Raw genomic sequence first — 23,532 nt, 5'->3', positions numbered from 1 at the left:
CACCAAACGAATTGGAGTTAAGCAGCAGATTGAATTGACCAATTCGCTTTTTTGTAAAACGGCCCTGGTCCCAGGCCACGTGCGTTAAGCGAAGCCAAAAGCAAACCTCCGGAGAGAAAATTCGCGAAAGGCGCTCAATGCGACAAGGTTAGCAGCAGAGTCCAATAAATACACTTGCCTAATGCTGAAAGCCCTTTTCTTGAAGGGCTAAAAATTCACTCTTTGAAGAAGGAGTTTTTACCCCGTTTTTCCATAGGAAATTTATATCGGAGCTTTCGGCGCGCACTTTCATACCGGATTTCAAATTGGTTCTTTTGCTCTCACCGGATCTAACGTTGGGGCTTTGAATCGGATCTTTCGCCTTTATTGGGACCCTTGGGTGCCGAATCCATTTGCGTAGGAATTGTGAGATCAGGGCCTTCAACATTTGCCGTGGTGCTTGCAATTCGAGAGACGTCTCGAATTTTCTTCGCTTCAGGAAGGCGATCAACTGAGCTCCCGTAGCTAGCATCCAATTGGAATTTTGTGGGATCTTTGCACCAGGAATTAACGTTTCTAAAAATGAGGAATCTTCGAGATGGCCATCCCGTCTCGTGAAAACTTTGGTGCAGATGACAGTACATCGGAAATAAACGTTGTAGCGCCTGCTGCCCTTTTTTCGGAATATGTGTCGGAGTTGTCCCGATCAGAACAGCTGTTGAAGTCCTTCAAAAATTTACTGTTGTTGTATCCGGTCGAGGCAGAACTGCTGTCAGAGTTCATCGAGGAACGGAGACGAACTATCAGCATCGTGCCTTCACGACACTAGAAAAAATTTTCCCGAGGAAAGGTCGTTGAGTTTGGTCAAGATGCCCAATCAAATTGCAGGAGTTCGGCGAGAAGAAAAAATTGTTGTGCGGCTCTTTTAAAAATTGTTGTATTTAAGGGTAAAAAATGGGATTTCTATTTTATAACCAATCAACGTTGCCATTTACTTAAGTTGGCGCCCAATTATTTCTAGACGAACAGAGCCAAACATTTCCATTTATCATCAATTTAGCTTGATAATACATTTGACCAATCATCGGGTCAACATCCTTTCAGTCGAACAGTCTTCTGATTGATAACCTTCATCCATATAATGGTCTAGTTATATATCTCAGTTGACATGTCAGTTGCCTCCTTAGCTGAGGTCTGTGAGTTGGAGCCCATGAGTAAACATCAAACACAGTTGTACCGTATTAGTTTTTCGATAACTGTCCGTCAACTGCAAAGTTGATATAAAATCGCGAATGCCATAAAGATGGTAAAACGACTTTTCACTTTATAAAATCTTTTTTCATCGAACAGAATTTCTTCCAGTTAGTTAATGAGAAAGCTTCCCAAGTATGGTTTAAAACTCTACGAACGTAGCAGCTTTTGAAGATGTTAGTAAAAACGGATCCACCCTGCGAATCCCTTGGGAAAACACTCCGGGACAAAAGTCCGACCCTGATTTTCCACCGTCCCGTGGCACAGATAGGCAACGTGCCTGCAGACTTGTCACCTGCAGGTGTACGACCAAGAGAACTACACGTCACACTTGGTACAGTAAGGTTGTAGAACCAAGCGGAGCGAAGACCTCAAGTCGTTAAAGGAAAGGTCATTGGTCTCTAGCAGTGGTTTCGAACAGAGGCGAAGCGCACGATAGGAGTGGTATCCAAGCGAGCCTCGAGTTATAAGTAAAGGCCGGACCTTGAGTCTTCAGAAGAGAAGTCCTTAGTCTTGAAATGTAATAAGAGGTTTATATGCTGAAGTTTTGACTTGAAACCGAGTAAGCCATTGAGCGCAGAAGCGCGGACTTGGTTTCCCATCACGGGTATAGCTTTCGTTACAGGTCCGAATGGGTATTCTGGCCAGAGGCGGGAAGTCGTGGCCAAAATTGTTCGCGCGGGTGACGATCGAATTTGCACTTAGGGTGGTCCTAGATCCGATTCTTGGATGTTTTCGCACCATAGAGAACACGGGTAGAGAAAAGTGCCTTATGCCGGAAATACGTGGAGTCCATCCTCAAATCTTATGAGAAGAGTTCGGGTCTTAGATTAAGCCCTCAAGAGTTGAGACGAAGAACATGGTTATGAGGAGAGGCGAGGTAAAGTCTCGTCTCGAATTGGATCAAGAGGACTGAGTGAAAAGGAGGCTGTAGTTCACGTCTGAATTTACGAGGAGAGGCGTTTCGTCAACGTCTCGAACTGTGGCCGATTGTGGTCCTCTAGTCATGAGTAGCGGCGAGTGACCAGTGAGTAACAAATCGTGACAACAGAGGGAGAGAACTTTGCTGGTCTAGAACGCAAACGAATATTGCCGTAGAGCGCTTTGTGCATCTCGGGGATAGCCTTCGTTGCAGATGGACTTTATTTTGTAGGGGTACAAAGTATCATGGGTATCCAATCGCACTCATGGACCCAGAGTAGCAAACAGGTGGCTTGCCGTGCCTTGGCACGCAATCCGTATACAGGATTTATCACATTGGTGATCAACTAATAAAAAAAACTACGCCGCCAAGAGCTTCTGGGTCAGCCTCTCCTTCGATGTCCTTCTGAGTTCCATTCGAGCGCCTCTCTGAAATATCTCGTTCACATCTTTCCGAAACGTATTCCCTATCTTTCTCTACTTACGTTCCCGAATCTCGATTTCTAGCGCATTTTGATGACACCGGCGATGTTGTTCCGAGTTTGAGATCCAATTGCTAGGCCACCAAACGTGGATGATATTTCTCCGGCTGCGATTCACGAATACTTGCAGTTTTCGCATCGTTATCGCATATCGTCCCTCCGCAGGGTCATCAATGCAAGCATGAAGGCTCGTTTCAAACAACTATGCCGAAATTCAAACTACTATTCATGGGGCGATACCTATCGTATAGTCATGGTCAAAACGAAAAGTGGAAGTGCGCAACCTGAAACGTGCCCAGACAAACTGAGAGTGCTTATCAACGAGCTGTTCCCACAGCACGGTGTTACCCGCTGGCCATCAGTCCTGTACTACTGGGACACTAGCGTAGAGAAGACGATTACGGTGGATGAATTTCGCGAAATCGTCAAGTCTCTTCAACCCAGGAAGTTCACTGGACCGCACGGCATTCCAAACGTCGAAGTGAAGGCCGCGATCAGGGAGTTCTCCGAAATGTTCCGGTCATAATTGCAACGAAATGTAAAGAAAAGGGTTCCCTGATAAATACGTGGAAGCGACCAAAATTAGTCCAGCTGCCAATACTGGGTAAGCTTTCAGGTATCCCAACGGCTTACAGGCCGATGTGTCTACTGGACATAACGGGTAAGGTATTGGAGAAGGTGATCCAGAACCGACTCCAGAAGTATACCAGAAGTATACCGAATGCGAGTCATTGAGACAGCGGACGGAGCCAGGCTAACGAAGTGGAAAGGGCGCCACTTTTGCGTGGTTGTCACTCTAGACGTAAAAAGGCCTTCAACAGCGTCATTTGGACAACAATTGCGTCATCGCTTATCCAAATGAGGCTCTCGGCATATCTGTATAGGCTTGTGGAAAGCTATTTCCATAATCACCAACTACAGTACATGACCGGTGAGGGCATACGGACACAAGAGGTCTCGGCAGGTATGTCACAGGGGTCAATACTATACGATGAGCTCCTACGAATGAGCTTCCCTTCGGCTGATGTAGTCCTAAGGCTCCTCTACAGCGGAGGAACAACTACTTGCCACAGTAGCTATCCAGGCAGTGGAAAGCTGGATGCACCCCAAGTATCAGCGTCTTACTTACCAAAGCGAGATGATGCTGATCACCAACTGATCTCACCCCAAACAGGTACCATTGCAGTTGAACCGTGTAATATCGTGTACATACGCGCAATTAAGGGTGATGATCGACGGCAGAGTCAGCTTCATGAGTCACGTCGATTATGCACTCGCACGGATGATATTGAGCATCTCGGCAATCAAAAGTAACAAGAGGAAGATTTTTTTTACATGATGGAAATTTTACTTCAAACCAGCGGGTTCGTCCCACTAAAACCATCTTGTGCTTCTTATGCCAGATGTGCCCCTTGGTTTCACCCTATGATACTACATCAAGGGGTAGGCTGTGCTCATGCAGTTATACATCTCACCCTTTTCCTCTTTCTCATTTTTGGTCTTTCTCGCTTATCTTGTTTCTCCTTTATCCTCTTTCTCATTTTTCCTCTTTCTTCTTTTCCTCTTTCTCCTTTTCCTTTTTCGTCAATTTCAGACTGGTACATAAAACCCCGAGTTGTGTGCCGGTTAGGTAACGCTTTCAAAGTAACTCGCGCCCGTCACAGCCTACACTCTCGTAGGATTTTTAACCACCAAGGCATGGCCGATTGAGAAACTACCACGCTAGAAAAGATCGTAGCTGAGTACGTGAGACCTGTCAAGTCCCACCATACGCGTGAGTCCAGATTAGAGTTATTCCGCGCACTAAATCGCGTGGCTTTTGAATTGTGCCCGAGACCTTCCATTAGCTTGTCAAGAATGATCGCTCTCTACGTTCATCATCATTCTTGATTCGTATTAGATCACGCATGATTTGCGAGTTCAAATTTTGAAGTTGTTGACGCCTTGGAATGAACCTGGGGCAGACAAAGATGGCATGTTCTGCTAATTCCTTCCGTATCATTCCGGGAAAAAAGCGAGCTGATTAGCTTAAACCGATGAAGGTATTGCTTATAGCACCCATAACTCGAAAGGAACAACGTCAAGTAGAAGTTGACCACTCCATACTTCCGATTTACCCGCCAGAGTTGGGAATCATGCTCGCGATGACAAAAGCTGCATCTGTTAATATGGTCCTGTATGCATAGGAAACTCGCATGACTATCAGCCGATGTGTGCTCCGTAATTTGGATCTGTTGCGCTCTACCTCTATGGTAGAGCTCCAGATCGCTCCTCCATATCGTAGTTTCGACAGTGCTACGCTCACAAAGAGACGTCTCTTGCTACTCTTGCTACTCTTTGGACCATAGCTGTTCGGCATTATCCATGCCAATGAATCTATGCATTTAGATGCACTTTCACAGTAGTATTTGACATGCGCACCAAAACTTAAGCGATTGTCAACCATTACTCCAAGGTATTTAAGCTGCTGTTTCGAAGCTGTCGTGTGTCATCTAACAAAGGAGGACACTGTCAAGCGTGACCACGTCAATCTTACGGTTTGGAGCGACGGCCTGGACCCAGGCTCTGGGAAGACTTAGCAGCGTTCAGCGGCTGATGAACCTGCGGGTTATCAGTGGATACCGGACCATCTCGTCCGAACCCATCTGTGTAGTGGTGGGTGTCATGAACATCTCGCTTTTGTTAGAGAAGGATGTCTATTGTTACGACAATAAAGACTCGCCAAACGTACGAAATCTCGCCAATGAGGACTCGATGTAGAATTTGCAGCAGCTGTGGAACAGCTCAGCGCTAGGAAGGTGGACCTATCTTCTGATCCCGCGCATCGAGAGCTGGATCGGAAGAAGACGCGGTGAAATGACTAAGTAACAAAGTGAAAGAAGAGACACCCGTATTATGTTTGCTTGTCCCAGGTCTGCGGTGGTACGTACCAGCATACTTGCCGTCTGTGGGCCCAACCCGACAGTAGACTATTTAGTGCAGAGGATGTGTACGGGTTCCAATACTTGGCATGCCTTCAGCAATAGGTTCACCCGTCTCATGAACGCCCTGCAGTGAAGCTGGAAACAACGGCAGTCCGCGAACGGTGTAGGATTACTCCATCGTCTGAGAGCATCTGAGTAGTGTGCGTCTGGTCCCTTGATCGAAGCTACAAAGATAGGACATCATCTTCTGCGCAGTCGGGTCAGAAGTGCGCCGCGAACGTGTATAGGATACCTCACCGGGGAATATCCGAGTAGTTCCGCTTCCTATGGGGGAAACTGCTGGGATATGGCAATACCTTCCTCGTAGCGGACTTCTTGGGAAGGGGATAAACCACTGTCGGGGGATACTCACGGGTTGAGTAGTTCTTGATGCTGGGTGAGCCTCTCGAGTCGGTGTAGGATGTCCTCACTGTCGGGGAACATCTGAGTCTTAGTGTTCAAAGTCCCGAATGTGTGCCAGGACAGGCGTGAGTCTAGGACAAGCTGCTCTCGATCTGGCACCCGTCGTGCAGCGGGCCAAAAATCCTGGGGTTGTAAGCCAAAAAGATACAAAAAGACCGGACAACGGTCGGAGTAGACTGGCCCCATCGACGGGGGTAAAATATGATCGTCCAGACCGGAATCCAGCTGTTCAACTTCAGAGTGTAGCGTCGATTATCTCCTGGATCCTGTTCAGGATCACTTTGAGAGTACTTTGAGGTTGTACAGATCAACGTTATGCCTCACCAGTTACTGCACCCTGTCAAGTCACCGGGATCTTCACGAGAATACCCTGCACCCAGTCGGTCGGGAATGTTGCATTATTCTAATTGCAACTTACTGAGGGCTCTTCGAGCTGCGGGTTCTGATGGCAATCGCTATTCATCTAAATTGCAGATTTGGATTTTCGTTCGTTGAGAGATCTGGCGTGACCGCCTGATATTATCTGGTTACCAAGATATTGGTATCCCTCCACTGTCTCAACTTATTGTCCAACTATCATGACATTGGAAGGATTATGATTTATTCACTGCCCAGTGACGACCTTCGGATGAGTCTCCATATGGATCTTAATTCAGCGTTCATTTTCCATTGTCGTTTACTGCAGCAGGAGCTTTGATATCCCGTTTTGATTTAGGTTAAGGCCACGCCTCCCGTAAAGTTTAAAAACTCTGTTTTATTAAGAGTTTGGTCTGGTGCTTCGGTACTTACTGAAAGTAAATATTGCACTAGCAATCTAATAAACTGGTTAAGTAATAAAGTAATCTTGTAATCTCGTTAAGAACATCTGCATACATCAGCTTTTAAGATTACAATTCCCAAGCAAGTTTATTCGTTCCAAGTGCTTTCCATAAAGGACGTAGGATGGAATTGTAGAAGGATCAGTTCTAATTTCTGTAAAGGTAACAAATATTTTGCGTTTTCTAAAGTTCGATTACAGCTACTTGGTTGACCACCTGGCAAGTTCAATTATGCAAAAAAAAAACATTTTTCTTGCTAATTGAAGTTATCTGTATGGTGAAATAGCACATCAAGTTTGAAAAGATTGTCGTTTTTTCTAAAACTCATATTTATATTAGGATTTTTAGGTTTAACCACGTTGTAAAGCCTCTTGTAGAAAATTTATTCAAAATCCTTTAACAACCAGTAGAGTATCTAAAGCTGTATGTAACTCTCCACGCTTTGAATATTGCCTGAGTTGTGTATTGTGACTAGCCGTTGTTCTCCAAGCAACATGACTTTTTCTAGAATCTACCCTACTTACGTCACCACTGAACCATCTAAAAACCTAAAGCTGAATAGCTGCTTTAAAGTCAATTTGCATGCATTAAATAATTACTCCAAGAATTATTTCTCCAAATCAAACCCTTCTAACATATGGAAGTACTAATACTTCCAGCTACTTCGTAACCATACCTCGTAGATTGAAAAGGGTTTTCATCAGAAAGCTTACCAATTTGAACGTTGATTATCGCAGATAAGCGCTAACACATAGTTGGGAAAAACTCGATTATAAAAAGCACTAAATTAATAGAGAAAAACGGAAAACACCACGATAGCAACAGAAATGAGAAAACGAAAACGTGAGTGAGGGAAAATAAAAGTGAGAAGATACAACACAGAGCTTAGAATAAACATTTGAAGTATTGGCGTGATCTGCTAATATTCTATCTCAACTCACAAAAATCAAACCGTGTCTGCGTGTTTTTGTGTTTGCGTTTGTTTTCCATTGGCAGAAATTCGTTAGTTAATCATTCGATTTGGTTTTGCGTGTTCATGTGTTGTTGACTGTTGTTGATAATTTTGCTATTGCTCAATATAACTCACTAGGATCGTTTTGAATGGGACCGTATTCGTTATTTGGAAGATTTGTTAGATCGATCGTGTTGCCGGTGTCGATGCCGATGTTGGCCGATTTGGCCGTCCGATGGCAGCATCCCTTCAGTAGACCTCCGCAGGATCCGTGCAGCAGCCCCCCGGACATCCAGCACAGCAGGAAGAACTCGCAGGTTCCGCCCTCGTGTTGACACTGCATCTCGGACCGAACGCCCCCTCGAATGATCTGGGCACCCACCGGCGGATGTTCCGGTCGAATCGGATGTCCTCCTGCTCCTCCTCCTCCAGCAACTCCTGCACCATCACCACCAACTGGAGTACGAGTTCGATTGTGTGAGATTGGTTTGGAACGAAGGGACGTCGTCGAAGGTTTGACCCCAGACATTGGACCCTGGAAGACTCCTGGACCCCCCGGGCCACCCTCGACTAGTCGATTGGGCTGCCGGATGGCCAGGGCCGTTTCCGCCCCGAGAGGCTTTTTGTGCGATGGTAGTAGTTGAAGACTTTGTTGTTGTTGTAGTTGATGTTGTTGTACTAGTTTTTGTGGTGGGTGAGGTGCTTTCGGTAGGGACTTGGGATATTTGGGTTTTTGTGGGGTTTGGAACGGTCTGTACACGGACTGGGCGGCTAGAAAAGCATAGATTATGAGCGGCGTGGAATGAGATTTCCGATTCGATTTTTTTTACACTTTCTATCTCAGAATGGGTTGCACCTACGGCTACTTTTACTTATTTACAGTTCAAGTGCAATGGCGGAAGAAAAACGGAATTTAACTTTAGAACTTAATGGGTATCAAACAGTAAAATAACATTATGCGATCAACCGGTGTACTGAAAAATTAATTCATGTTACCGGAAATGCTGAACACAATAAACACAACTAAACAAATACTTTGCAGATACATAACATAAAATGAAACATATATGATACATCCCTTATTGGGAATTTTACAAATGAACTTGAAATGAAGAGAATAAATAATTGATTCCACGAGACACTTTGATGATTGTATTTCTAGAACTTATTGAATACATAAATGTACGACGTAAACTTGTTGAAAGATCAAAATATCATTTTCATATGCTTTGGAGAAACTGAGCAAATCAGAGAATGAAAACCAGCTCAATTTTTGGTGCAGAAGGGGTTTGTATGAAAATTATTATAATTATGTTCACCACACCCACAAATTAGACTCAACTCCGATACTCCAATGAACTTCATTGGATGTGAAATTATCGGTATAAGACTGTATGTACTATTGATATGATTTGCAAATAGGCAGTTGAGATGTATGTATGTATGTATGTTGGTAATCCACCATGGGTGCACGGATTCACCGCAGTTTCTGCCAAAGTATGGGTTCACATGCATTCCTTAGATTATATTAGGTTCGACAAATCTCCAATGCAGCGCGCCACCATACCCGGACCCCATGGCTTCGTATGAACTGTTATGTAGTGAATGTATTGCGTGTGTTGATGTAGGTATATTTTGGAAGAACGAATCAATCAGGTGGGCTAGGGGTATTCCGGCATCCGCGTATATACCTGGCCAGCTGGCAACTGATTGAACATTCCAATTATATAGTCAGTTATAGAATGAAACACATCTTACCTGTCGGCCGCTTATGGGATTCGAACCCAAAAGTTTTTCTTGCCGATACCGGGAATCGAACCCAGTACGCCTGGCGTACCAATACCAGACTCGCGCCAGCGTATCCACTAGACCACATCGGCGCTTATTTGCAAATAGGCAGTTGAGATGAGCAGAAATTTCGGCGATGGTATATTCTTGTGCTGGTGAGTTTTTGCAAATCCAGTAAAGCATCTTCTTCAGCGTGAGCTTTAACAAAACTGTGCTAGAAAACTTCATGGAGTTAATGAATATGGGCCCTAATAACCCCGGCAAATCAATATTGACAAATAGTTTGGTTTCAACTGCAGGAAAGTACTGCCATCTACGACTTGAAACTGTTTTTTAACCCTCTAGAACCCATTTTTTTTTAGTTGAAAAATTGCTAGACTAATATAATCGATTGTATAAAACGAGTGTGGCTTTTTAAGGCTTAAAAGTATGAGCCAATCCAAATTGAACGATTATTAAAAAAAAAACTGTTCTACGAAAAACTTTATATTCGAGGAAAAAAAATTTTATTATTTAATTGGTTGTAATTTCTACACACTCTATACTAAGGTTGCCAGAATTTTTTCCACTCCCATCCGGGCCTAGCAATTCCGGGCATTTTTTCAAAAAACAACTGGCAAAATCCGGGCATGGATTTCAATTTTTCAAATCCAAAAACCGGGCAAAATCAAAAAAATCAAAAAAACCGGGCAAAATTTAGGTGTAATTATACATTAAAGCAAAGAAAAAAAGCAAAAAAAAAATTGAAATTTATATTCTACTAGCTGAACCCGTACGAACTTCGTTTCGCTTTAAATCATTGGTAATTCAAAATGAGTTTAGAAAATGAATTCGAAACATTCTTTCGACAATTTTGGGGAAAAAATTCAACAGTGTTTAAAGTCGCTACTATTACCATTACTTGAAATTCAAATTAAACTGTTGATTGGCTTTTTATTAAAATTTATGTGAGAGTGTTTTCTTCTCGATCGGTTGCAAAATCTGGACATTATGGCAGAAACATGTACTATTTGTTTGTGTGCACGACTCTTTTGCTTGACCTTCACACTTAAATTGGTATCAATTAACTGCCTCCAACAAAATTATTGCACAAAACACTGAACTTTCAATGAAACCCTCTTTTTCTGTCCCATGGCCCGAAATTCGATAATTGAAACCAATTTTACGTTCCTCAAAACTCCCTTTTGCCATATTTTCTTTTCAATTTATATGTAAAATAACGTCAGGAACTTGAAAACAGTGAACAGTGAATATAGACGCCCCTTTCGCCGACCCTTGACACGGAACATGCTACCTGGAGTCAATTGCTCATAGTTTATAATCCTCATCTGAACATTTTCATCTCAATCCGATGCATGATCACGACAATATCGCGAAAACAGTGAGCAACTAACATGGACGGCCTTTTTTTTGACCACGATTCAAAACTTGACACCTGAAATCAATTATCTTTTCTGTTAAACTCCCATGTGCAAATTTTCATTACAATTCTATGCTCAATCAAGAGAATATCGTAAAAACAGTGAACAGATAATAACCCCTTTTGCCGACCCCTGAGTCAAGATTTGAAACCTGAAAGCCAAAGAGCGTCCCTCAAAACTCCTATGCAGAAATTTTCATCTCAATCCAATGTAGAATAACGTCAAAATCGCAAAAACATTAAAGTTGGATATGGACGACTCCTTCAGCCGACTTCTGATCCGCAATTCGAAACTTGAAATCGATTGCTCGTCTTTCAAAACACTCATGTGCAAATTTTCATCACAATCCAGTGTATAATAACACCAATATCGCAAGAACATTAATCAGTGAATATGGCCGACCCCTGACTTTAAATTTGATAACTGTAATCGATTGCTCGTCTCTCAAAACACTCATGTGCAAATTTTCATCACAATCCGATGTATAATAACGCCAATATCGCAAAAACATAAATCAGTGGATATGGACGACCCCCGTTGGCCGACCCCTGACCCTAAATTTGATAACTGCAATCGATTGCTCGTCTCTCAAAACACTTATGTGCAAATTTTCATCACAATCCGATGTATAATAACGCCAATATCACAAAAACATAAATCAGCTTATATGGACGACCCCTTTTGCCGACCCCTGACCCTGAATTTGATAACTAAAATCAATTGCTCGTCTCTCAAAACACTCATGTGCAAATTTTCATCACAATCCGACGGAAAATAACGTCAATATCGTGAAAACAATATTTTTCTTGTATGGACGACCCCCTTCAGAAGGGGTCGTCCAAAAATCTAAAAACATTTTTCATCATTCCTGGTCCTAATGAGCATCCATGCCAAATTTCAGATCTCTAGCTCTTAAGATGGTTGAGTCTATAGAGGACAAACAAACAAACAAACATACAGATAATTGCTTTTTATATGTACAGATTAATGTTATTGCAGACTTCCAAGAACTTTTTGGAACACTTAAATATTTAAAAGTTTATAAAAGTAAATCAGCGAAATTATTTGAAACAACCGTTGAAAATTTCCATACCAATAATCGATTTTGCTGAAACTTACTCAAAAACTTTGATTTTTTTGGTTTCTTGATAAAAGTTGTGAAAAAATCCGGGCAATATCCGGACTTTTTCACGATATCCGGGCAACCGGGCAGGACCAGACTTTATCGAAATTTTGCATCAAATATCCGGGCAAACCTGGATAAAACCAGGCAATCTGGCAAGCTTAATATAGATAATTAGTGGTTAAAAAGGCACTATAACTATAACTCACTATAAAATTCCGATTTACACACTAAAACAGAATACAAAAATTTTGCCAGAAGTAAGGGATAAGTTCAAAACTAAGTTTTCCCATCATTTTTTCAGCACGTTCCTGGACTGAAGAATTCTGGACAATTTTATATTAAAACTTTTCAAAACTCGGACATTGAATTCAAGATTGATGACCTGCAATCCGGACAATATCTGGGCAAACTAAGTTAAACCCACAAACTACTCAATTAAAAACAAAAAGTATAATGAAAAAAAAAAAAAATTCGCCAAAACTCATCAACAAATTTTTAATTTAGGGCCGGGCCGGACCAGAGTGTTCTCAAATTTTGTAAAAAAAATCCGGGCAAACTCGGATAAAATCGGGCAATGTGGCTAGCTAATTTTCAACCAAAACGAAACATTTAAGACTTGAGCAAGGTTATCGAAATAAATTCTGTGTTTTGAAGAAAAAAAATTCTGACATTCTGTGATTGCACTCAAAAATTCTGTGATAGTTTTCTGTGACGCTATTTCCTTGAGTTTAATTGAAAATTCATGAAAAAAATGGTCAATCTACAGTTTGCTTGAGCAAAGTCAATTATTCTTACTAATCTTATCATATTGTTCTAATTTCTACTGAGAAATCCAAAATTAACATTGACATCAAAAATAAAAATTTTGGAATACGTGCAAAATTGAAAAGTTTCTGAAACCTGTGAATTTTTCAAACAATTTGTGTTCTGTGACACAAATTCTGCGATGAAAATTTGGCGTTTTTGAGTTAACCCCCTACAATGGTCCGAAAATGCCAAAAGAAATGTTTTTCGCTAAACTTGAAATTTAAAATTCTTAATCAAATTTTGATGAACAACTGAAATTAGTCAATCTCGATTGAGGACTGAGTCGAAAATCTCGAAATTTCATCTCAGGTCCCAAATTTTACAACAGTTTTTCAAAAAATTTCTCACTTGTAGATAGTTATTTAGTCCCAAATATTGAGTTCCAAAAGTTAGATTCTAAATAGTCTAACAAACTCCAAAAGATTAGACTTAGCTTGCAAGATTGCCCAGATATCGCGCAGATATTTTCACTCTATCCGCAAAATCAAATGAAAATTTCAATTGAGTCCTTACAATTATGTATCATGCGTCCAAAAAAACTTCAGCTGGTTTATTTTGATAAAAAAAAAAATAATTTTTCAAGTGTTTTTCTTCTTGATATTAATGGAATACCTAATTTCAAAATTTGCTTAGATATCGGCTGGATTCTTGGAAAAGCTATGAAACAAAATGCCCGGTGTATGCAAGGATTTCAAATAAAATAACCTGGATTTGGATAGCCCGGATAATTGCGAAAAACATTCTTGTAAGTACCCAGTTTTTTGTTTTTTAATTTTCAGCTTGAATCATCAATGGGATAGAATCCTGATTTGTATTTTGATTTAGCATTTAACCTACAATTAGATGGATTTTTCACTTTCAGAACGGAATGACGGATTTAATGACGGAATATGAAAAGAAAATATTTAAAATAAAAAAAAAAACAAAGTTAAAGCTTAAATTTTTAAGATTTGGACTTGAAAATTTTATCCTCAATACACATGCAGAATTGTAAAATAAGAAAAATTAAAGAGTGCAGAATTGGAAAATATTAATCACTTTCATTATTCGAGATTTTCGTTCAAATTAACAAGTTCAATTACATGTAAATAATAAAAAAAAAAATTATATTGAAACCCAGTTATTCAGAATCAAGTAAGAGACTACTGTTTGACGGTTTCGATCAAATTTTTATTTTGTTTTTAAATTAAAAGGTACTTTACTTAGATTTCAAATTCAGATTTTGAGCTTAGGCACAAAATACAAAATTCAGACTCGGAAATAAAATTTAAAATTCGGATTCAGATTCAACTCAAATTTAAGTTTAAAATCATGATAAAAATAAAGATTCTTATGAGAATTTCAATGAGGATTCAAATTGTAGAAGATCGCAGTTTCATAATTTTAATTCTTGATCCAAAATTAAAATTTAAAGTGCAAGAGTAAGTTTTTAAACACAATCATGATGAAAATCACAAATATAGAATATGATCTAGTTTCTTTTAAATAGAATCGCTCTTTGATTTTTTAACTTTATTCTTCTTCTTATTGATTAAAGAAATAAAAAATTATTATTACTCAACTTATCGGCCTTTTTTTTGGTGAAAAGTGATGTCCTTTTTAAAAGAGTGTAATTGAAATAAAAAAATGCCACACTTTGTTTAGTGAATAACTGTTGGATGCGTGGATGAAAATTGATGAAATTTTTAATCAAGCTACGCAGTAACGTAATGTGAACTTGTTCAAAATTTGGTGACAATCTGTCAAGGGTTTTTTGGGGTAGCGTCCAATACTGAAGTTCATTGACAAAATTTTTTGAGCAGGACCTAGTGGGAGACCCAAAAACAACTGGAAATCAGCTATTCGACCAAAGTTCACCTGATAAATATTTGAGAAATTCGCGTAAGCTTAAATTTGATAGAATGAAGATTATTGATGTGAGAGGTTTTTTTCAAGCTCAATCTGAAAATATGAATAGAGAAAGAGTCAAATTTTTCTGATTGGTTCGTCTAGCTGACTTAATATTTAATAGGCTTGGCTTTATTTCTACAAGGTAGAAAAGCTGTCTACCGATAAAATAAACATAATACGGTGGTCAAATCGTGCGCAAAATATTTGGACTGCTTGTAGGGAGATATTTAATAAAATTTTGTAATGGACAGCATAACGATCTCTTAAGCGGTCACCTGGCAGGTTGAAAGCCAGAAACCAGAAAACAAGTCTCGCCTGTATTTCTTGGAGTTAAACAAGGATGAAATTCAAACTAGACTTGTATGCTTGACTAGAAACTGTAAGTTCTTCTGCCAAATAACAGGAATTCGTATGAGTTCTGACAATAAATAGATACTTACATAGCCGAACGGCAGGGGGGGGGGGGGGTGTTTAGTCCCTTCTAAGAGGGTCCAAAATTGTCTAGCAAAATGGTTTACTCTAAACTAAGGTTGCCAGATTCTTTTCAGCACGTATCCGGGCCGGAAAAACCGGGCAATTTTTCTATAAAACCTGGAAAAATCCGGGCATTCGATTTCAAATTGACGACCATAAATCCATAAACCAATATCTGGGCAAATTTTCTCAAAACTCAGAAATTCCTCGAATAAAATCAAGAAAAAAAAAATGAAAATAAAATATTTCTAATCATAACTAATCGAGAAATTCTGAACCGTTTTAAACGCTTCCAAAAAACCTTTCATGATTATTTTTATAAAACTTGCTCGAAAAATTTCATTTTGGAGGTGCTTGTAGTTTTTTTTGTTTAATTTGTCAAATAAAGTGAATAAACCCGGGCAAAACCCGATCAAAATCCAAGCAACCAAGCTGGGCCGGGCTGTTCTCAAATTTAGTATTAAAAATCCGAGCAAACCCGGATAAAACCAGGCAATCTGGCAACCTTACTCTAAACTCAAAATTTTAAATTCCTAGTCAAAATTTTATGAAGGCTTAAAGTGAATCAAGAATAATAGTCTTGACACAGAACTTTGGCCAAAAACTCGAAATCTTATCCCTGTTCCAAAATTCTTATAAAGTTTTAAAAAAAATTCACTTGTTGATAGATATTTAAAGCATGAAGTCGAAAAACGCTATCAAAGGTAATTCACAAAATAAGTTGGTGTACAAACTTTAGGTTCTTTAGGTTTCTCGAATATCAAATTTTCATGAGGAATAGATTAACTATAGCTGCCAGATTAGCCAGATTTTTCCACTTTATTCGCAAAAATCAAGAATATTTTAAATTCCGTGATCAAAATTATATATTTTACTTACAAAGTGTTTTTTGAGCAAACTTCATGTAAATAAACTGTGTGATGCATTTCAATGAAAAAAAAAACAAATTTTCGAGATTTATACTTCTTGATTTTAATTGAAAAATTCCCAAATTTGTTTTGATATTGCCCAGATATTGGGTTGTAAACTTTAAAATCGTATGTTCAGATTTTGCAAGGTTTTAAGTTAAAATATCCCTGATTTTCCCTATCCAGATTAGTAAGGAAAATGTATGGTAAGCTCAGGTTTGAATCATTTTCGATGTTCTGAATCAATTTTTTTAAATCAAAGAAATTGTTGAAAAAAGTCATAGAGGAAATCAAAGATTCAAAATTCAAATAATTTATTCTTGGTTTAGAATTTTGTTTAAAAATACTTTTTAGGTACATAACTATTGGACAATTTAGCTTGAAGTTGAGTTTCTGAAATCGATTTTAAATAAGTAATTCAGATTTTTATTTCAGGTTCAACTGCAGAATTTAGATAAGAAATTAAAATTCAAAACAGCGGTGTTTAAACTCGCCTCGGAAAGAATCATTCGGCTGATTTTTTCCGAGTTTAACTTGTTGTGTGCAGATTGATTTTATCTTCGTTCCAATCATGACGTGATTGCACACAAAACAAAGAGAACAGTTCCGAGTTGATGTTTTCCCCTCCTCGCAGGAATAAAATCACACCAATGAAACAACAGAACGAAGCTTACCGTACACGAATGCTCACGAGCGATCGTTGCCCGACGGACCGAGTTAACATTCCTCGCACCCTTCTCTCGCTCGTTTCCCGTTCCCTTGTATCTATCACTTTTAGCCACGCCCCCATGCGTTGTCCGATTGATGTGTTCGGCTGCCGAACGAAAACGATTTTTTCTTTAATTCGCTGAACTGTTCGTTTGCTTCGCTGATGTTTCTCCCCCGATTGCTGTTTACTCCTGCCGAGTTTACCCGAAGCTTACTTCCTGATGCTTTCCGAGTTGAACTTTAGATAGCATCATTGCAGATTGAGTTTAACGAAATAAAATCGTTCTGCAAAGAAGGGCAAAGTGCGAGTATGTAGACTCGCGATTTTAACATCTCTGATTCAAAATTGCCAAAAAAAAAATTGAGGAAGAATTTTTATTTTTAATTTAATTTAATTTAAATTAAAATTTTTTCTCACAGCATTTTAATAATGAAATTAATTTTAAATGATAATTTTTTGTTGATAAAATAACCTCCCAGATTGGAAAAAAAGATAAAATCAGTAAGATTTTTCTATCCGTGTATCAGGTAGATCGGTCCGAAATCGGATATCTACTGATTTGGCCCAGAACAAAACGAAACACTTTTTCGTAAAAACGAAACACTTTTTCGGACGACGCAGTCCTGTCAAGAAAAACTGACCGATTTCGGATTCAAATCGACCCGAATCGTAATGACAACCTTAAGTTTTGACAGCAATCAGTCCGATGGCACAATTGCTACCGATCTGAGTTGTATATCTTCAGGTTCAGGAAAATTCAGCTGAAAATATATTTCATTGTTTAATATTAATTTTGTTGCTGATACTCAAAAAACTAAAATTTAAAGTTCAATTCGAATGTAACGAGTCTACAAGAACTGGAAATAAATGCGATTAGATCCCTAAACTCTAATTTTTGATTTTATTCTTTGATATTTGATTATTTTTCACCAAAATTTTCCTTAGAAATGAAGTCTTTAAGATTCCTTTTTTCAAGTTTTGAATAAATTGAAAACTTTTAGGACTTTTTTCAAAAGAAACGATTTGAAATGAATAACTATTAATATAAAGGAAAAAAATAACCAAACCTCTTCCATGAGGCAGTTCTTTCTACAGTCCTGTATGCTCATTAGACCGCTGCAAAAAATGACTTTTTGCTCCCATATGTTTTTAAGATGCCTTTTGGGTTACCAAGCATCAGTGTAAAATTTGAGATGATTTGGTTGATTCCTGAGTTAGCGCATCGCGTTTCAATTTTGTATGGAAATTTGAATGGAAGAAGAAATTTTTGCACATTAAATCATCCAGAAAATTCGAATAAGCTTGAAATGTAGTTGGTCTTTGATTATAAGTTTGGACTATTCTTGAGCTTCATTTTTTTCGAATATAACAAGCAGCTAAGAATTTCATGAAAAAAGTTATAACCATTTCAAAATAAAAAATCTGAATCCTTTGAAAAGTACCCAAAAATGGCAGACCTTGCTTGCTAGAGCATTTAAAAACTGCATGAAATGTTTTTGCAAAGACTAAATAAATCAATAAATTTTCTCGCAATGCAAAGCTGTTTTTGAGATTTTTTGTTTCCATCCTACTGTTACACTGCTTTCAAACAAGCAGTCAAAAACGATAAAATTAAAAAAAATATGTTGAAAACAAACATTTTCTATAACATTGAATATCTTTTAAGGGGTACATCTAAGGATTGTGCTATGTTGACATGAAATGTACTGTAAAATTCAAGAAATATTTTTCATCCAAAGTTATATTTTTTGGAACTTTCAGAACATCTTTGGCGATTTTTGAATGAACATTTTTGTTTTCCCATTCAAATTTCCATACAAAACTAAAACTTGTTGCGCTAATTCAGGACTAAATGGATCGCTTCCAAAATTTTTATTGCTATTTCTGGCAGCAAAAACATCCAAAAATAGTTATGGGAGGTGTAAAAATTTAAGAATTTAAAATTTCCCTACAAAGCTTGCAGCGGTCTAATGCTCATCTCTCGTCAAAAACTTTGACTTACCCTTATTCGTACCGCTTTAGGCCTTGAAAAGAGTTGTTCGTAATCACTTGTGCAGGAAAATTTAAATAAGAAACATATACGAGAAAATGATTGATATTTGTTAGACTAGATGGCGCCAAAATTCCACTAGAACTTTTAATCTTGATGAGCGACCCTCTAAAGTTGATAAAATGAGCTGAAATTTGGCACGTTCCTTCCGGTTAGTCCTTGGAGCAAATAAGGTGTTTCATTTCAAAACACACAGTTTTGTAACCTTTTTCATTTATAACACATACGATATCCATAGATACGAAAATTAAAGTAGCAAGGAACTACTAACGAACATCATATTTATCAATATTTAGAACAAAAAAAAAGGCATATGATAAATTCACAGACTGTATTTCACAGTCACCGAGTGAACGGAAAGTGAGAGTTTTCTTTTCCTTTTTAGCATCAATCAAACAGTGCTTCACTACAATCACCATTCAAGGCTGCAGCACCCAAAACTACAACAGCAAAATATTCAACACCTCGGGGCCACCATTATGCAACGAATGTGAGCCATATCGGTCATCGATGAACGAAACGTTAAGAGGATGACGTCATAGATTCGTACCTACTTTTTCTTCCGTTCGTTCAACGAAAACATTTTCTTCCGTCTTATAGCCATCCGTGATCGATTGGATAGTAAGCTTGAAGCTTGATAAGTTGTGTCAAAATTCAATCTATGAGTATATTTTATGAAAAATTCATTAAAGATACAATTAAAATATGAATAATTAGTGTACAGAGTATATAAAAAATACGTTTGAAGGTTTTTACAAAAAAGACTCGGTTTTGAATAACCTTTATCCCAATATGCCACAACAATCATGACCGGTGATTTATTTGATGACCAATTTACGGGAGCCGGTACGCTATTTTTATATTTCCTTGTGCATATACCTACTATCTTCCTTTTCTGCACACAATAAAAACGACCCTCGGGGGTACAACAGAAAACAAGAAAATTGGAGAAGGTGGTCGCCAAATCGCGATCGGTTACGTGCAGGTAAATATTAAATCTGCACCGCGAAACGAAATGAGAAAATTGGTGGCACAGTTCGGCGAAAGGCGAATGGAAATTGCGATGCCGATGGCGCCGTTGATGATGATGACTCCTGCTTTAATATGTAAGTCACGAGCAGTTCTTTTTTTTCAGTTGCCAATTCAACCTAGTTCATTTTGGTTTTGTTTTTCTGTCCGATTTTTGGGGGTAGCATGATGATGATGACCCATATTAACGGAAAAGTTTCATAATCGGAATAATGTGCTAATTTGTCATCTATAAGGTTATTTGTGTCAATACAATCGTTCATAACTCAAAAAAAAAAACAAAGGAGATTTTCATGTCATAGCAATAATATTCCCAATGACAAAAAAAGCAAGCAATTTAAATATTTTGAAGCTTTTTCTCCAAGTCTTCAAGGAATCAAAGGAATCGAAAGACAAGATAGGTAGATGAAAAGGTATAACATTGCACTTAACCTCAATCGACAGAGCCGTGTAAACGCAGGGTCAAAAATAATTATAAAATTTCAAACTACACCAAGGTTTTTTTTAACACGGTTTTTTTACGCGGTTTTTTACAAGGTTTTCGGGAATTAACACGGGTTTTTTTACGGATTTCGCGAATTAACACGGTTTTTGAGTCTTTTTCAAAGGAAAACACTTGGAATCTTTTTGAAGTTGGGAAAATTTTAGCTCTGAGACTAATAACATGATACATGAGACCTGAAACATGGGACCTGAGACCTGAGACCTGAGACCTGAGACCTGAGACCTGAGACCTGAGACCTGAGACCTGAGACTTGAAACCTGAGACATGAGACATGAGACATGAGACATGAGACATGAGACCTGAGACAAGAGACATGAAACATTAGAAATTAGACATGAGACCTGAGACCTGGAACCTGAGAACAGGAACCTGAGACAAGGGATATTAGACTTGAGACCTCAGCATGAGACATGAGATTTAGGATATGAGACCTGAGGCATGAGACAAGAACCATGAAAAATTAGACTTTAGACCTGAGACATATCACATGAGACCTGAGGCATGAGACAAGAGCCATGAAACATGAGACCTGAGACCTGAGACATGAGACTTTAGACCTGAAACAAGCTACTAGTGTTATTACCGCGAAAAATTAGTTTAGCTCCGATTTCAACTTGCAACCCCTCTAGTGAAAGGGATGTAGGTGACGATTTGTAGGTGACGAAAAATAGTAACGCGAGTTCGGACCCAGAGTAGCAAACTGGGGGGACTCGGTCGCTCGCCGTGCCTTGGAATGCAATCCGTAAAAAGGATTTACCACCTGGGTGATCAACTCAAAATAAATGTCTTATGTCTCATGTCTCAGGTGTCAGGTCTCAGGTCTCAGGTCTCAGGTCTCAGGTCTCAGGTCTCAGGTCTCAGGTCTAATGTCTTTGGTCTCATTCTTCAGGTCTCTGATCTCAGGTCCCTGGACTCAGATTTCAGGTGTCATGTCTAAAGTCTCAGGTCTCAGATCTCAGGTTTCATGTCTCTAGTCTACATTCTCAAGTCTCAGGTCTCAAGTCTCAAGTCTCAGGTCTCAGGTCTCAAGTGTTAGTACTTCAGAGCTGCAGAATTTGAATGGTCTTTTTTTACACGGTTTTCGGGAGTTAACACGGTTTTTTTTACGCGGTACGTATATCAGTGTAAAAAAAATCTTACTGTACTTTTCTATATATATAAAAATGAATTTCTGTCTGTCTGTCTGTCTGTCTGTCTGTCTGTTCCCTATAGACTCGGAAACTACTGAACCGATTTGCGTGAAGCTTGGCAGGTGGGGTTGTTGGAGGCAGGGGAAGGTTCGTATTATGGTTTGAGACCCCCCCCCTCTCATGAAGGGGGGAGGGGCCTCCCAAACAAAAGACAATTTTTTGCATCTCGAGAACCCATCAAGCAAATGGTATGGAATTTAGCATGGGGTGGTATTTGGGAACGAGGAATATTTCTATGAATATAAGGTAGCCCTCCCTCCTCTCAGTGGGGTGATAGGAAGGGGGGAAGGGGGCTACCTTACAATTTTTCATATAACTCGAAAACTAATCAAGATATTGGAACCAAATTTGTGCACGGGAAGGTATTTGTATACGAAAAATATTTCAATGATTATTTTAGACCCCTCCCTCTTTCCAGTATAAAGGGGGAGGGGCCTCTTTCATATTTTTTTACATAACTCAAAAGCTAATAAAGCAAATGGAACCAAATTTGGCATGAGAAGGTAGTTGGAAGCGGAAAATATTTCTATGATTATTTGAGACCCCTCCCTTTTTCCATTAGGGAGATATAAAGGGGGGGGGGACCTCTTTATATAATTTTTTACATAGGTCAAAAACTAATTAAGGAAATGGAACCAAATTTGGCATGGGCGGGTATTTGGGAACGTGACATGTACTAATGATTGTTTGAGACCCCTTTCTTCTTCCAGCGAGGAGAAAGGAAAGAAGGAGGAGAGTTTCATACAGTTTTTACTGCATAACTCAAGACTACAACAGCAAATGGAACCAACTTTGGCATGGAACGATATTTGGGTACGAAAATTGCTTCTATGAATATTTGGTATCCCTCACTCCTTCAAAGAGGTGGATGAAAGGGAGGAGGAGAGGTCTCCCTTACAGTTTTCAGTATAACTGGAGAGTTGATCGAGCAAACTGAACCATATTTAACATGTGAGAGTATTTGAAAACGAGGAATGTTTCTACTATAAATTGAAGCCCCACTTTTTTTTATACAGCGGAAAGATATTAATGGGGAAAGGGGGCATCCATACAATTTTTTTTGCATAACTCGAGAATATATTGAGCAAATGAAACTAAATTTGGCATCAAAAAGTATTTGAGAACGAAAAATATTTTTTCTATGTGAAACAATTCCTTTCTTGCAGTAGGATGATAGAATTGGGAATATAAGAAAGGCTTATATTTTACTTTTTTTTTTTTATAAAATCCGAGAAATGGACAAAACTTAACAAAGAAAATCATTTTGCTATGATTCTATGAATATCTGACACACCATCCTCCTTTCAGTGAGTAGGTACATAGAAGGAGAAAGGTGAGCCCAATACAATTTTGTTAGCATAAGTTCTCAATTTATGCAAACGAAACCAACAAATGGAAATAAATATGGCATGGAAAGGTATTTGTTTACAAGATATGTTTCTTAATTGTTATAGATATAGACTCCTACGCTTTACAGTTTAGAGAGGAGAAGAAAGGAGGATGCTCCTTATATATTATGTTGTAAAGCTTAAAAACTTATCAACCAATGGAGTTATATTTGATATAAGAGGATTTTTGGGCACGAAAAATGGGTATGATTAGTAAAGACAACGACCTCCATTCAGCAGGGGGTGGACAGGGGAGGCTCTCTTATCAGTTTTGTATGTATGTATGTATGTATGGTAGCCACCTTGGGTGCACGGTTGTACCGCAGTTGTGGCTAAGGCTTCATCAACAAGTCACCGTAAGTTACCATACATCCAGTTAATAACAGCTGGATGAGACGTTCAAGGGAATGGATTCGTAAGTAGAGTAACTTACGATATCCGAAAGGGTTAGGATCGAT

The 23,532-nt window shown here is 38.8% G+C and overlaps 1 protein-coding gene across 5 annotated transcripts in view; it reads right to left on the bottom strand.

Moving 5' to 3' along the window:
* Nucleotides 1–23,532, bottom strand: part of LOC129744889 (uncharacterized) — a 161,652-nt gene that overhangs the window by 23,249 nt on the left and 114,871 nt on the right. For 4 of the 5 annotated variants that reach the window (XM_055737641.1, XM_055737642.1, XM_055737640.1 and 1 more), the window contains exon 5: nt 7,925–8,560. In XM_055737641.1, coding sequence (XP_055593616.1) covers nt 7,925–8,560 — 636 coding nt within the window. The remainder of the gene's footprint in view (nt 1–7,924; nt 8,561–23,532) is intronic. The other variant, XM_055737644.1, reaches the window with a different exon arrangement.

Source organism: Uranotaenia lowii, chromosome 2 (assembly GCF_029784155.1).
Source record: "Uranotaenia lowii strain MFRU-FL chromosome 2, ASM2978415v1, whole genome shotgun sequence".
Classification (NCBI taxonomy): Eukaryota; Metazoa; Arthropoda; class Insecta; order Diptera; family Culicidae; genus Uranotaenia; species Uranotaenia lowii.
The sequence above is the reverse complement of the archived record's forward strand: the minus strand, read 5'-3'. Positions and strand labels throughout refer to the sequence as shown.